General features: G+C 41.1%; 1 protein-coding gene across 4 annotated transcripts; it reads left to right on the top strand.

The window, feature by feature from the left end:
- The first annotated feature begins 25 nt into the window (after positions 1-25).
- gpbp1l1 (GC-rich promoter binding protein 1-like 1) lies at positions 26-14,673 on the top strand. 4 transcript variants are annotated; one of them, XM_080777680.1, is made up of 12 exons: positions 26-100; positions 2,801-4,139; positions 5,282-5,396; positions 8,478-8,607; positions 9,203-9,534; positions 10,032-10,107; positions 10,216-10,409; positions 11,127-11,270; positions 11,459-11,614; positions 13,117-13,241; positions 13,408-13,510; positions 13,972-14,673. In XM_080777680.1, the coding sequence occupies exons 3-12, from the start codon at positions 5,337-5,339 to the stop codon at positions 14,143-14,145; spliced, it is 1,494 nt and encodes a 497-aa protein (XP_080633806.1). In that variant the 5' UTR covers positions 26-100; positions 2,801-4,139; positions 5,282-5,336; the 3' UTR covers positions 14,146-14,673. The 4 variants fall into 4 exon arrangements, with proteins under 4 accessions (XP_080633806.1, XP_080633805.1, XP_080633807.1 ...); XM_080777679.1 differs by lacking the exon at positions 26-100 and adding an exon at positions 727-775; XM_080777681.1 differs by lacking the exon at positions 26-100 and adding an exon at positions 784-886.
- The last annotated feature ends 1,984 nt before the right edge of the window (positions 14,674-16,657 follow it).

Here is a 16,657-nt window from a genome sequence, read left to right as displayed (position 1 = left end):
AACGCAGCCCGAGTTTAGAAAGCTACTCCAATCCGTCAGTGCCAGCGCCACACTGCTCTTTAAAACCCAAACAAACATCAAAGCCCAATCTTATCAACAGGTAAATAGTTGCGAGAGCGTTTTATCCGTCTGTGAATGAGTAACAGATCAGGTATAAATCTGGTATCATAAGTCTTTTGGGTTAATCTCGTTGAAGAGAAAGGCAGATGTAATCATGATGAAATAATACAACAGCTAGCAGCTAGCTATCTTAGCTGGTTAGCTTAGCGGGCTGATGGTCCAGTGATGGATGTGTGCTGATGCCTGGTAGAATTACAATACAAACACCAAGGATAGAACAGTGACGTCACAATCACATGTCGAGAGTGAAGTCGTGCTTTGCTGTTAGATTTCAGTTCACTTGATTCGTTTTTACTAGTGCAAAAGTATTTTTTTAAGAATTAACTAGTGGTAATTTATTTTAAATGTAGTTGATTTAGAAAAGTTTGAATAAAATAATGCATTGCATCAGATAATAATGTGACGTTTTCACCTTACATGCAATTCTATTTAATTTTAGTTAGTTAATTTTAGTTTGCTTTTAATTTCCTTTATATGTGTGTACATTATTATTTTCAGTTGACAGTTGATTTTTTTTTAATCGTCTGTCTTTTACCTAGAATAGAATAACGTCGCGCATGTGACGTCACTGACAACTCCTTGCTGTCTTTATCCCAGGCTGCTGCTATGGTAGCCATTTTGAAACTGTGTTGTTCCAACGGTAGAAAGAAGCCAGGTATGTTTACTTCTTATTGCAGAAATATGACGGCGGCGTGCGGGAGCAGCTGTGGCCACGGGAGGCTCCTCGCGTCGTGTTTTTAAGTTGCTAAACTCTCATCTCTGCTCGGTTGGTCTCAGCTAGCTTTCAGTTTTCACGTGTTTTTAAATTGCAACAACGCTGCTTCCCACAACGCTAGCTAATTGGCTAACAAGTGCTATGCTAACGTTAACTAAGCGGGGGTTGGTTTAGCTAGCTGCTGCTAGAAGAGTTTGATCTGATAACGTTGCTGGGAGAGAGGTTTTCAATGGGACTTGATTGATAGTTGCTGTTTGTTCAAAATCGATCGTGCTGATCACTTGGTTAGGTAATAACACGTTCATGAAATTTAGACCTGGTGTTGCTCTGCAGTGTTTTGACTTGGATCATTTGTTGTTAATGTGGCACCCATATATATATCTGTCCCAAACAAACACCACCACTTCTACAATCCATTATTCTTACCCAAGATGTGCAGAATCAATACATTTTATTGAGCTATGCTTTCATTTAAGTTGTGTTTTTTCTGCAAAAACGCAACTGTCAGGCGTCCCGTTTTGTAAACTGTTCGTGAGCTGTTATGTAATACACATCAGTAGGAGTTAAATTGTCCCAAGAGGTGTTGGGTTGTGTGATTCAGAAAGGATTCATAGACTCATACTGTTGGTGGTGTGTAGATTAACTCCTTTATTGTTTGAAATGATTGAATGAATTACTCCTATTTAACATTACTGATACAGAGGAGAAAGCTGCGTGTGTTTTGATAAATTGGAGCAGGGCTGCTTTGTGATTGTCACTCCTAGAGCGACTGCATGGTCCATTTGGTTCCATTTGTATACTCTCAGATGGAGAACCCCTGTAAGGTTCCACATGTACACTGTTTTGAGTTAAATGAACACCCAGAATTTTACAGTGTATCCTATTTAAATGTGCAGCAGGGGAGGAGTGAGGAAGAAAGTGTGTTCGTGTCCAAGTTATTTTTGTACTGGTGGGAATATTTATTATTTAAAATGCTGGCTCAATTTTATAAAAGAAAAGGAGTCCTCCCCATCTTATGTTTGTATGTGACTGCCTGTAAAGTCCCTGATTCATGATGTTCAGTGAAGTCCATTCTCTTTAGACATGGTGTCAAAAGTGTCGAAAGCTTTTTAAGAAGTATTGGCTGTCTTAAATCAGAGGCTGCTCCTGGTTTTAGATGCAGTCTATGAATCAAGACTGTGTTGTGTGTTGGGCTGCAATCCCGATTCCATACGTTGCATGTCTTACTCTGCGATTTGAACTCGCTTCAACGAAACATCTACTGCTCATCTAACGGGGAATCCTTGCTTCAGGCAGGGCTACTTGTTAAGTTGTTAACCATTACGTGTCGTACAAATTTAGGGCCTAGTCTCTCGAGACAGACTGTTGACTCGCATCAACTAAGGAAAAGAGGGTGCTGTTTCTCCTTTATTTGGCGATGGGTTCTCAGATTGGTTAGGACCTACCTGACACCAGGGCCTAAATTTGTATTAGTTTATATTTCATTGACAAGACATACTCTACCATACATGTTTGTTGAAATAAATAACATTTGAAGTTCTCTTATACACCCATGAGTGACACCGGTGTGCTCACTATGAGTCAAATTATAATCCTAATATTGTAATTACTTATTAATCACAATTTAGATTTTTTTCCTTTTATTTATTTGGAAAGATTATTTTATATAATGCGGAGATTGGCTTGTACAATGTTCTGGTTATTAACCCTTAGTTAATGAGGATACAAGGGCAAAGTGCAACAACCGACTGAATAACATGTTTGAATTAATTGCCAAGTTTCACGAATTGTTAAACCTAAATCGGTGTTCTTTCACTTTGGATGAATTGTGCAGCCATATAGCGACATTTTGTGCATGCATGCGTAACTTTTGGTATGTGTGTGTCGGAGGCTGCAGAGTGAATTTGTCATTATGGCTTCATTGTCTTTTTTTAATACATGTCCTGTCTCTTGTTTTTTACACAGGTCCTGTCTGTGTCTGCACAGATACCCATAAAGATACAAGATACAACTCTGTGGCTGGACAACACAATCTGGAAGCAAAGGAAAGATCATATTGACAGATATTGTGCCCATGCTATGTGTCAGCCCCTTCTTTGCCTAAGGAAAACAAAGTCGGTTGCATTCTGTTTTTCAAGGCTTCCCCGTTTATGGGAAAGTTTATTTTTGCCCTTTGACAAAGGAGTCCCAGGTATTTTATGACACTGAAGACGACTCACAGGAGATTGCTGCCATGATCTATGAAATCTGAACTACTGCCCTTGCTGCTTCAGTCAGATTTCAGCTTCAAACTAATCAACTGGCATTTAACCGATGTGAATGTAAAAGACGCAAAGACAAAAACCTTGTTATAATGCATTGTCCCACAGTATCCCATTAACCAAGACTCAAGATGACCGCAATGTAACATAGGGTTTCACTTCCTTCATTGTCATGTGACTTTGAGATCTACAGCTTTATTTTTCTTCCAACTCAGACAGTCTTTTCACCAGTTTAATGAGGTGAGCGGTGGTTTTCAGTGACTTCCCCTTCCTATAAAAGACTGTCTCTGAACTTATTTCTTTTTCGGTGTGTATTTCGAGTAGAGCTTACAATGATACGGTAAAAGGCACGTTGCAGTGAAAACGAGCTGGCACACAGTGTGGCAGGAGAAGACCTCGGAACTGCTTCTCTCCCCATTTGATGTCCCAGCGGAACTGTTGCACGTATTGCTCAGCAGCTTCCACAGACTGCTTCCTCATATCAATACTAGACAACCTGCCCCTGCCTCACCCTTTGGACAAATCACCTGTCAATCGTTTACTTTGCCAATCTAATAACCTTCAGCAAATTATAAAAAAAAATAAGTTTGTGAATAATTCAGTGTGGGACAAGTTGAGGGAGGAACTAGGGAACGGCAAGGCTGATAAAAACACACGAATAACCTCACCTGCCTGGAGGCAGATTTGGAATCTAGTTCACAAAGGAATATCAGCCTCCCCCTCCCTCCCCCAGAACCTCTAGTTCTCTGCTTCCAAGCCACTACTCCGACCTGGTCAGCCAGTTCTCTGGATCACCATTCCAGATCATTCCTGAAACCCTTTTGACACCTTGTCTCACCAAACGTTTCACCCTGGACAACGGGGTCCGCCTCTGGGGAAAGGAGCTGTGCTGTCCTGGAGGAGACGGACGCGGGCTCGGCAGCGTGCTGCTACCCATCTGTCATTGCACACATTTGGTGAACAGCGTCGGCGGGCCTGAGGAAGCGAGCCCAGACGCACGGCGAGGAGAGGAGGCAGAGGACTTCAGAGCCACAGACTCTGGGGTAATCACTGCTCATCCTCAGTTCAGACAGACAAGCACACAACATTCTCATATCGTTACTGTCGGGCAGAAACCTTGTAACTCGGAAATCTTTTTATTCATTTATTTTCTTAAAAAATGAATGCCCTATTAATGCATACTACGTTTAATCTGCTACTAAATAGCAGATGTATTCAGAACGGTGTGTTACAGATGTGGCACGTTGTGAGCTTGTATATAGGCTATTTGTGAAAAAGTTTGACTACAATGATATGCCAAAAATAGGAACGCAGGGTTGAAAGTGGTTTAGTCGGTCTGTGGGTTCTATAAATATTTGACCAATAAAGTAGCTTGAAAGCTTGTGACAATAATAACTACCGTAGATCCATTGGTTTTCATTTTTTTTTTTTTTTTCCTGAAAAGTAACAGTTTTTGGACTTACAAGGTTTCCACCTGGCAGCTGGCAATGGAGTGTATACTTGACGTGTTATATTGTTACATCGACTACTAGTACTAAACATAGTAAGCTAACCTTTTGATAGTGTTAATCTCTCACACACACACTGCAATGTAATTTAATGTTTCTCCATGCTATTGCTTTCTTAGACCCTAGTTGCTACTCGGCAAACAAGTGATGTTTTTGTAGGATGAATCAGCCTAGGACAGTATCTCTGTTGGCAATGCTTTTTAAGCCCCTTTTATAGAGAGAATATTGCCATAAACAGGATCCGTCATCATGCTGAGCTGTACTCGAGCGGCCTTGCACAGCTGGTCCTGTACTTTGGATTGACAATGAGAATGTATTATACAGTATATGCAATGCTTAACATGAGCAGTGCATAGAAAATACTGATATTGTTCCTACCAAAGCTGTCATGCATCCATAGACTCGGAGGCACAGCTGCAGCAAGTTGATCTTTGTTGTTTCAGCTAAGAATAGGATACCTTTTAGTTCATTTTGTGGGAGACTTTGAAACACACCCCTTTTAAATAAGTGACAGAAATAAATAAATATAGATTTTTCTGTCTTACAACCCTACTAGGTGCATTGTACAACACGAAGGGAAGAAAACACTTGATTTGTTGCACCTGTGTTTGTGCATGAAAGCCCCATAGAATGTGAATATGTAATATGTCATTGGTGTTCCTGAATTCTGTTGTCAGATCCTGGCCATGAGGTTTGAAGCCTCGATTCACTGACCGGAAACACTGGACCTAAATGGCGCAGCATGACTTTGTCCCTGCCTGGCTTAACTTCTCCACGCCCCAGCCTGCCAAGGTATGTGTGTGCAAAAGTCTGGTTACCTATTCTTGTGTGCTTCCGTGTATGTTGATGTCTTAACGTATGCGTGTGAGCGTGTGCACTTGCTCTCGTCACATCAGGAACATGTCATCGTCAAGACTGGTCAGAGCAGGGTTTAGGGGAAGGTCACAGACATTGTGTGTCCTGTTGAGAAAGACTGATAGTGGAGAGAAATTGACTTCTAAGTGGCATCATGTAATTACCCAAGTCAATGGTGTCGAGGCATTTACATATTTGGGGTGAGAGTCTTTACCTTTTTTTTCTGGGAAATTTTGAATTGAATGCTGTTTTATTCTTTAATATTCTTTATTTTATTATGTTATTAGAAGTCCTATTTTCTCTTGCAAATTTGAAAAAACATGTTGTCTACGGTAACAATTGAAATAGGGAATATATATATGGACAAATTGGACATAAAAGAAGCAATATGAGTTGGTGTGAAGTATGATAATGGTAAATAAAGGTCAAGTCAACATCAAAACCAATAATTGGTGTTGACTTGACTTAAGAATGCGTTTGTCAGCTTGGCTGTCCAGTTAAATGAGATCATTCATTGTGTATCCTGGCTAGAGCTCTGTGTAAGGGGTTGGTCTCTAAATCATGAGTCAAAGCTAAGACTCAAACTGCATTGTCATCTCAGCGCTGACAAATGCCTTCACTTCAGGTCAACAGGGGGTTGTTATAGTCATACTGTGGTCAAGCTTAGGGCCATGTTAAGTTGCCCCTAGTCTTTTGTGTCTCACCAGCAGTTTTGCAATTGAAAGTGATGTTTAAGGACAGGCTGGAGGACACAGCATGCAGGCTTAATATTTTAACTTAAATTTAGACGAGCCCTTGAGTCTGGAATCCAGACTGATTTAATTATGTTGTTACCCATTTAATGTCCCTTTAATGTCCTTTAGTGTCCGTGCATGTGTGAAATCATAGGCCACCTGTGTCAAAAGAGAGAGGCTATAGATATAGTGTAGTCTATAGTGTTTTCTGAAAATTAAGATTACCGGTACAGGGTTTGTTGCCGGCATGAGTGCAACTCCCTTTCCTGCAATTTACTGCAGACCTACATATACAATAGAACATTAAGAAAAATACTGTATATTTCTTATCTGTTGTCTGTTTCTGCTTACTGAAGTGCCGGTCCCCACAAGGATGCATGCACAAATTGCTGTTTCCACTCCATGTTTTGTAGTTCTCTGAGGTATTAAGATGACGCAGTTACAGAATAGGAGATAAGAGTATATAGAGGATGTAAGATTGATTTATTTATTATTTGCCAGGCTAAAACAAAAGTTCATAAGACATCTCATAAGACAGAATTGTTAACTGACAGGGTAGGAAACCAACGTTTTACACCATGGCTCTACTACAGTATGAGGGTCTATACGTGTGTGTGCTTGTCCGTGTCCGGAGCTAATTTAGCAGACTGGTGGACCGATTGGTGTCAAACATCTTGAAGAAACTGACCACCAATAGGCCACAAAACCTCCACTTTTCTACATGTTTGTTTTATATTTTGGGAAATATTTAACTATTTATAATGGAAGTCAATGGGGCACTGATATGGCTGGCTGAAACCTTGCCCAAATTTTGAGTCATAATTTTGAGTCAGAGAGATACAGTATAATAATATAATACCAGTAAGACGCCTGAGGGCGAGTGCATGCACGCATCTGCCTGGGTGACAGCAAACTGCTGGGCGAGCGCTGACGCTTTGGCATGGGGGGTCAAATCAACACGGAATGAATTCTGTACTGGCCATATAAGGAGCGTGTCTTTAGTGTACAGGGTTTGATGAGGTCAGATCAACATAATGGAAAGTCAGAACTAGAGAACTGGGAGAAACTACACGCAGCTGCATGACATGAGACTAATTAATTAGCGACGAAGAGAGGAGTGTGTGTGTGTGTGTGTGTGTGTGTGTGTGTGTGTGTGTGTGTGTGTGTGTGTGTGTGTGTGTGTGTGTGTGTGTGTGTGTGTGTGTGTACAGTACAGTACACACGTGTGCGACTGAATCAATTTAACAATGGTGCAGACGATCAGAAATCAGCAGAGAGTGAGCGATGTTTGCGCTACTGTATGCCGAATTGAAGTGGACTTTGCCCCAGACCTTTTTTTTCTCTCCCTGGTTATAAAAACGTCTGGGTGACTGACGGGAAATGCACGATTTCATAGTAAATGCGACCTGTAGTCGCAATAATAAACTTTAATGTCCCGAAGGATATTCATCTTCACCGGTCAGTTCAAAACACCCACAACAAAAAACACAGATCACCAAGACAATACATAAGGTCCCCACTGTGCACAGAACCATCCACGCTAAGGTTCTTTGTCCAGATGGTATGAGGTTGTAAAAGGATGATCAGTGTGATTTGATATCAAAAGTGCTAACCATGTGACATGCGATGGTCTTATTGTTCTATCAGAGAGTGTAAATGAGGTAAAAATTGACATAATGTATGTCATGATCATTTCATCACCAGTCAAAGTGAATGCTTGGGTAGTAACCTTCTAGTCCCGATTCTGTGTTGTACACAGGTGTGACATAGCCCTTAACCACTTAAAACTTGATGTCTCAGGTTGGCATGGCATAAGGCATACATAAACTTTATTTATTTTTGTATTTATTTTGGGGCTTTTATGCCTTTGATACGACAGTAGGATGACAGGAAATGGGCAGAGAGAGAGAGTGACACGCAGCAAAGGTCGTTGGCATCGGGATTCAAACCCACAACACGCATTGCAGCCTAGGTGCCCGGACCGCTACGCCAGAGGTGGCCCGGACCCCAATAAACTTAATTGTATGACAAATAGCTGAATCACATACTAGTGACATGCTGTGTAAATCTGTAAATCTGCTATGAAAAAGAACGTGGAAATGTTCGCCTATAATTATATGCCCAAAATGGCGATGGCAGGTTGAAAGTGGTTAAACTGTCAACTGTGTATGCACTGTCCCTCAATCCCCCTTTTCTAACCTTCACAATAAATAGATGGATAATAATAATAATTTATAATCCCTCAGATTTATATAACTGATTTATGCTGCCTCTCCTCCCGCAGTCCCCTGCAGCCAACCTTGAGAAGCATGGTGAACCCCAACACCACCGAGACAGCAGGACTGCTGTGAGCCGACGCAGACACAATTCATCAGATGGCTTCTTCAACAACGGGCCCCTGCGAGCTTCAGCAGGTAAGCAACCACCCCACACACCTCACCTCTTCCCCCGGGTCACAAGTCTTTTCCACCTGTCTATTTTACAAGAAATTATTTTATTGATTGTAACGTTCGAATCAACCCAGCCGTGATTGAGATATTGGATTATTTCCCGGACATTCCTGAAAAACCTGAAAGAAGCCATGGAATCGCATTGGAAAACAAGTTGAAACGTCATGGCAAGCTGTAAACGTTGTCAGTTCTTTTCACCAGTTAAGTCACCAGAAATAAGAATTTAGAAGAACCATTTTTTGTTCTCTCTCTGGATCCTCATGGAAATGTTGTGCCTCCAATGTGCATCGGTCAAAACTTTGGTAATTGGCATCGGACCCCAACAATGTAATTATGGCACTGTATGTGTATTTAAAATTGAAGGATGTGTAAAACATAGTGGCATTTAACCTTTTGTTTCTAGCCGACCATTATTGGAAAGGCAGATCGCTCAGTGGCTTGTTTCTTATAAGATGCATAGAAACAACAATTTTACATTTTTCGGCAAAAATCTTCTTGTCACCCTTTTCACCCCTGGTCTGTTTGCATGCCTGATGAAGGTGTTTGTCCTCTTCTCAAGGTGATGGATGGCAGCAGCCCTCTCTCCTCTTGAGGCATGACTCTGTGGACTCTGGTGTGGCAAAAGGGGGACATGGCGGGCTGGCAGGGGGTTCATGTTGGAAGGAAGTGCCCAGCTGGCACGGAGCTCCGCGGGGGGCGCAAGATGGTCACCACCACCACCAGGGACGCCACCCCAAACGCATAGCTGGTGACAGGGACAGGCAGGTGGGACACCGGCAACGCAATGGTAACTTCCATCCACGCAAGGGCACCCCGTACCAGGACAAGTTCCCCAATGAGGAACGCAAGGACTGCAAGGAGGACAAGCTGAAGTTTGTGGAAGAGGACTTTGTGAGTACTACCCCCCTCTCCATGTCACAGAATCTGTCCCAAGCATGCCACAGACATTGACATAATTCTTGAAATAGCATACCTGGAGTTAGTGGTAATATTGAGTGTTAAATTAAATAGTTTTTTGCTTTTGTCTCTCAGAAGATGGACAGAACAAACTGTTAATTGTAGACTCAGTTGTCCAACTAGTTAACAGTAAAGGCCCTTACACACAGGGAGCGTGTGTCACAAAAATTCCAAACTATTAATCTGGTGAATGGCAATGCCTCATTCTTACAGGTTGATTCTTCTATTCACAAAGAAAAGACAATTTGAACACTTTGTTATATTTTAGTTCTGTTTGGATTTCCAACAGCATGTCAAAACAGCAGTTTAAATAAATGCAAAACAATCTCATTCATACAAAGCCACCCCCTAGTAGAGAGTGGCACACAGCTTGGAACTTACACAGCTTAAATGTAAAGATGGTGACTTGACTTCAATGTTTGTTTCCCTAGCCCTCCCTCAACCCTGAAACAACTGGAAAACCTGGGACTCAGATGCGAGCAGTGGCTCCCCATGCTGGAGTATGGGGTAAGGATTTGATCTCATCAAGGGATGCCTCCTACAATCCCTGGTCCCAGTTGGCTGCCCTACCCTCCCTGTAACCTTGCCTGATCAGTCGCTGTGTTTATGTTCTAGAAAACCCCCCTAGTGGCAAGCAGATGGTGTCTAAAATGCTGGTCATCAAGAAGGTTTCCAAGGAGGACCCAAGCACCGCTTTCTCTGCAGGGTTTGCCACTGCTGGTGCGCTGTCCAACGGCAGCAAAGTTCCCATATTGGGCTCCAGTGTCTACAAGAACCTGGTACCTAAACCTACTCTGGCCCCCACAAAGGTACTAGTCAATGTTAATCAGCTTCTGTCTTGCACCCCCTCGCTTTATTCCACTTGAAATCAAAAGGTTGATTTGATGAAGGGCAACATGGCAATGAACATAAATGTTTGACCTTTTTGCAACTTTCATGACATTTCCTGGTTTAACACTTGACAAGATGTGCACCATTTGCTAGTGACAGTGGTATGATATATGCCCTTACAGCAGAGTAACTTTACATTTTCAAGGTGGAAAACATAAAATAAAGAACAATCTTTGTCACAACTGTGCCCGTGGAGTATTATTTTGTTTATATCATCCCAAATACATATAATTTCCCAGTCTTGGCAAGTTTTATACCTCTCGAGTGAGTAAGCTTTACTGTAGCCGTTATATTCATCTAATGTGGGAACTGACACCATACAGACCTCCATGAAGGAGGCCAATGTGTGGATGACTATCAAATCCCGTTGGTGGGTAATTTTTATCTAATGTTTTGGATTCCATGTGGGAGAGAAGCTGTAGTAATACTTTAATAATAAAGCTACCTGAAATGGATTTCTGAGAGAAAATAAAAATCACTGCAGGTTCCAAAAAGCAGCAATCGGTGGTGTGATACATTTTCCAATAACTTGTACACTGGCAAAATGCTACTAGAAGGTTTGCAAATGTTCCGTTTGGTTTGGTTGCACCATTTAGTATTCCATCAGAAAGACATGGTGTGCTCTTGTGTTTCAGAGCACCCAATGGAAGCCTGGTGTTAGGGAGGTCAACAAGCCTGGCCTCCACATGCCAGGCAGAGACTCGATCTTCACCAGCCCCGTCTCTGCAGCCAAACCCAGTAACCCGGCCAGCGCACCACCGCACAGCAACCCGAAAGAGGTAAAGGCTGCCACGCGCAGTCGGGAAGTCCCCGCTTTGCTTTTTGTCTCCAGGTTCCAACACATAAAGTTGTGAAATGTAACCAGTTAAGAATGGATCCACTGGGTTCCTTTTTCTATTTTTATTTGCCCTACAACCTCCGTCTTCCTGACGCCTGTCTTCTCCCTGTTGTCATGTCTACATCACAGCACCCCTCCAGCACGACCCCGCCCATAGACATCGCCCCGTCAAGGCTGAAGCTGATGCGCCGCGGTCCAGACCGCAAGAGCGAGTTCCTGCGAACCCTGAAGGACGAGGGCACTGGAGAACTGACCACAAGCAGCAGCCCAGGAACGTCAGGAGAGGTAGCTACTCTAATGAGACACACATCCATAACCCTGCATACAGTACAGGAGAAATGTGAGCAGAGCAATTTACTGATGATAATAATCGAAACCGATATTTAGAACCAATAAAATAATTGAGATGTTTTTAATTGAATTTTGTTAATTTATACCGGTATATCAAGCAGACTTAATCGATTAGTGTGATTAACCATGTATGTAACCCTGTTTTATACATTTTGAAAATAGCCGAGTGCTATTGTGACATGTTGTGAAATTATAAGACAAAAACGTTAATCTCAATCAAGCCAAAAGTTAGGAATCGTGAGAATTATGATTTTGAAGTCGTATCATCAAGCCCTAGGAGAAAATAAAGATGTCAAGAGGAGACATTTGGACACCCAACACTGTTTTGATGCACTTTTGTTGTTATTGGTGTATAAAGATGGCCATTTCTGTCCAAAGGAGACAGACCGTCACCACACTAGTTAACATGCTTACAAGCTGCTAGGTTGTCAGTTCAGGGAAGGGTTGTGCAAAACAATTAAGACACCACTGAGTATCATATCACAGGGTTCCCATGGTCATAAAACCATTTCTTTGTTTTCTTCTTTTGTAAGTTTAAATGGATTGGAAGTAGGTTATTTTACCGTTTTCATAATTTCTATACCTTTTGTACTAAACTGTGTTTCTTGTGTTTTTTTGCTTTTTTTTGTCAAATAGGTTTTTATTGAGAACAGATTATAAATTGTTACATTATGATATGAAATAAAATTATTTTATAGAAGAAAAAAAAAAAGGAAAGAAAACCCTCAATCCTCCCACCCATACTGCTCAGTGACACTGCATACTATAGAATAAAATGGTAAGATCATGATGAAATGCTCATGGAAAACATCTGAAAAGAAAATGGTGTACAGTCAACCACATCAGTGGTATCATGTCTATTAATTGTTTCTACTCAAATAGCCAAACCTTATCAAGTTGTCTCTTTGTTTCTCAGGAAATACCTTATTCTCTCAAGATGAAGTGTACTAGTCAATTAATTTAGCCAAAGCTTAAATGCAGGACCCTCCTCCTTTTTCCAATGTGTCAAATTTTTTGCTGTAATCAGACCATATGAGAGGAGTTGTTTCTGTGCTCTCGTCATCATAGGCATAGTCTGACAAACCCAGAATAATTAGTACAGGTCAATATGAATATTCAAAATATCAGAGTGTGTCTCAAATATCTTAATCCAATATCTTTGTATCCGAGGGCGAAGCTGTGAAAAAGATTTGCATCTATTGCATTACATTTGTCACAGTGCGAAGAAATATCTGGGAATATGTTATGTAATTTTAATTTGGAATAATGGAGTATGTATGTTTTTGTTGCTGTTTTTATCGTAGTTTGACTATGGATGGAAATGTGCATTATTGCTAAATCCTGTGTATTTACATTACATAATGCATGTATTGTTCATTAATATGCACTCACTGTCCTGTCTAAATAAACAAATTAAAGTGTCTTGTTTTTCCCAGGGTGAGAGCAGCACCCCAGAACCCAAGGCCTACAGTGAGGAGGTGTGCCACGAGAATGGCCTGTCCCACTCCCTCAGTGACTCAGATACTGAACACCTCTCCAGCTCACTGGAGGCTGAGCACAGGTGAGATTGCCAACAACCAGCCATTAATTTGGGGGTCCTTGACATGAAAACGTTTGGGAACCACTGTTAATACATAATAAAAGACGCCACAAAAGTCCACACAAGCTAATTTGTACACAAACATACACGGACACATAACATAGCCGCCATTAATCTGCCCTTTCAGGTTGCTGAAGGCCATGGGCTGGCAGGAATACCCAGAAAATGACGACAACTTCCTGCCACTGACAGAGGACGAACTGAGAGAGTTCCAGACAAAAACTGAGCAGGTGAGTCAGGCTTTACAAGATGTCATGTTGACGGAAGCATGTGTGAGACTCTGAGGGCTCCGATACGATAGTACTTTTCTTGCCTGCTAGTTTGTGTGCTCAAGTTTGAAAATGTGTAGAGATTTCACTGGTGGTTTCAGAAATGTTAGAATTTATGTGTGGTTCCTCAACTTCTTTTCTAGCATTTTGAAACCTAAACATTATCAAAATATTTTGACCCACCACTCCTGGGCAGGTGTAGCTACATCTTGGCCATAACAATATTCAATATATCTCATATGTTTTACTTTAAACATCCTTAACCACTATAGCATCCCTATTCTATGGTATCTGCAGATCTACAAGTGAGCTTCAGAACTTGTAGATCGGCTATTTTCAGCAAAGATTTGAACAGAATAATGCAATTATGAGGATGAATTTGTACTGCTGCTAATACATACAATATATATATTTCTGCTCAGCTGAAGCGGAACGGCATGCAGAGAAACGGCGTTTTGCCGAGGGCACGGGGCGTAACCCTCCACTTCACCCCCTGGAGGAGCGTGGCGACGGAGGTGCACGCCGAGGAGGGCTCCGAGTCAGAGACCAGTAGCAGCAGCAGCCAGAACTCGGACGACGACTGCATCAAATCCTAAAAACAAAAAATAACTTGTATAAAAAAAAAACACCTGAAAAAACGTGGCTTTTACGGAACAAAAAATGACAACAAACCGAACCCACCGACACAAACAGACAAACCCACCGCCCAGCAAGCGAATTTTCTCTCCTTCTCATCTTCGTTTTTAGAGCACCATTTTGACTTTTTTGTTTTTGTTTTGTTCTGTTTTGTTGTACTTGCACAAGGGAAAAACCAATCATATCCCAGTGAAGGGGGAGATTCCTGCTCCGCCAGACGTCTTTTTCCCTGCGTTTCCTCCTTCACTGCAGTACCCCAATCCCCCCAACCTCCTACCACAACCTTGCCACCTCTCAGTCGATCCCCCAACCCTACCTACACACCATCCTCCCTTTTCTTCCTCGCTTTGTGGAACTGAAGTGTACATCGAGAAAAGAAGGGCAATGAATGCACACACGATTTCTGCTTTAAACAGACTAACTCATTTCATTGATGATGCTGATGACACATTAATGATATTAATAAAAATTGGTTCCTGACAAGCTGAGATGTTTCAATATTAAATGAGACTCCAGTCGTGTGTTTTTTCCCTGCTGTTGAAATGTTTTGTGATCATGTAAACATTTGGTTAAAGGATGACTTCACCCATCTTCATATAAATGCTCCTGATAATATGGTGTCTTTTTTTCTACTCTGTGGACACTAGTGACATCATCCTTAGGCAGATAATCTTTTTTTAACGAGAATTTTCTTTTAGATTTTTATTAATATGAGAAGTGGCTTCCATCATAGCATGGTGACTTAGTTTCCAGTAATAGAAATTCTGCAGTTTCTATTAGCTTGGATTCCCTGATGTCACTTGTAGGTGGGTTTCAGAACTGTCCAGTGTTCACAGCCCTCAGACACAGAGTTAAAAGACAAAACAAAAAATTGTCATGACCATTAGTGAGGAGGACCAATTGTATGAAAATGGGTCAAGTCTTCCTTTTTGTTAACACTAGACACTACTAAGGGAAACTTAGTGAAATGTGGCAAAACAAATGCTTACCACTAGCTTTCTTCACAAATGTGTTCATAAAGGTGTCTACAATCACATATAAATTTGTTCCAATCCAACTCCCTTTGGACAACTCCCTTGGGACAGCTGCTGAAAGTTGGGGTACCATTAACAACCAATATAAGGCAACATTTTCCAAATGTCATTATACTTTAAGTAGCATGTGACATATCAAACTAGGGGATTTTTATGTTTCTGAATCAATTGCAAGCATTAGTTTCGCACAAAAAAACACTTCTTCGCCTAAACATGGCCGTAGCCGTTATCACAAATGTGATGAGGTCAGCAGCACATTTGGGCCAAGTGGCTATGGCCGAATTTAGCCCAAGGAGTGTTTTCGTGCGAAACTAATGCTTGGAATGGATTCAGCATCATGAAACCCCCCTAGTTTGACACGTCACATGCTACTTAAACTTAATGAAGTTTTGGGAATTATATTGGTTGTTAATGGTACCTCAACTTTCAGCAGCTGTCACAAAGCTTCCCAAGGGAGTTGGGTTGGAACAAATGTATGTTATAGTAGACACCTTTATGAACACATTTGTGAAGAAAGCTAGTGGTAAGCTTTTTTTTTTTTGTAGATTTGTCACACATTTAGCAAATTTTCTCTAACTATAAGGCAGGAATTCAGTCACTGGACCTAACGAGGCAGTGTAATGGACATTTTATCTAGCTGTTGTGACTATTGTCTTAACCTTATCACTGCTTTGTGGTGCCAGTGTGTAATAGAGCAACCCTAATGTGCAGGGAACAGTGTGAATCACAATTTTGTGATTTCAGGGAAACAAGCAGGTAATCATAATCTGATGAGCTACAACCAGTTTTATTGACAATTTAACTTTGTTTATGCTGTGTTTGCAGCTTGAAAGCTACAGTACAATCTGTAGATTTCATATGTCTCCTGGCAGAAATATTTCAAAATTACAATAAGCACAGCACAGCCACATCTAGTGTCCCATACAGTGTGTGCCATAGCCCATGCTTCAAATAACTTGATATTGTCAACCACCTGTCCTACTTGAAAAAGTTGAAATTCCTCAAAGAAAGAGTGCCTCTACTACTAATGTTATAACTTAATCTGTAATTGTACTGTAGTTGTACAGATTCATTAAAATTGATTATTCACTTCAGACTGTAGCTTTAAACATTAAAATACCGGTAGTCAGTGGTTGAGTTTAGTATCTACATGTAGTACATTCAAATTGAGACTTGATTGTCTTAAACACTGAAGTTCACTTGCTACTAGACACATTTAGGATTGCTAACAATTGCTAGTAGGCCTATACATTTTTTATATAAATACTTGTATTAACAAAATCAATTGAACCACTTTTTCTTATGTCAGTGTTGACACTTTTTTATTTTCCTTTTTTACAAACTCACCTTCCTCAGGGCCACTCAAAATGAAAGCTGCAACCAGGAGCTTTCACATTTTAACCAGTCTGACCGGCCTATGGGCCCTACTCTTCCATTA

Source organism: Protomyctophum bolini, assembly GCF_963924005.1.
Source record: "Protomyctophum bolini genome assembly, chromosome: 12".
NCBI lineage: Eukaryota > Metazoa > Chordata > Actinopteri > Myctophiformes > Myctophidae > Protomyctophum > Protomyctophum bolini.
This window is presented reverse-complemented; position numbering and strand designations above follow the sequence as displayed.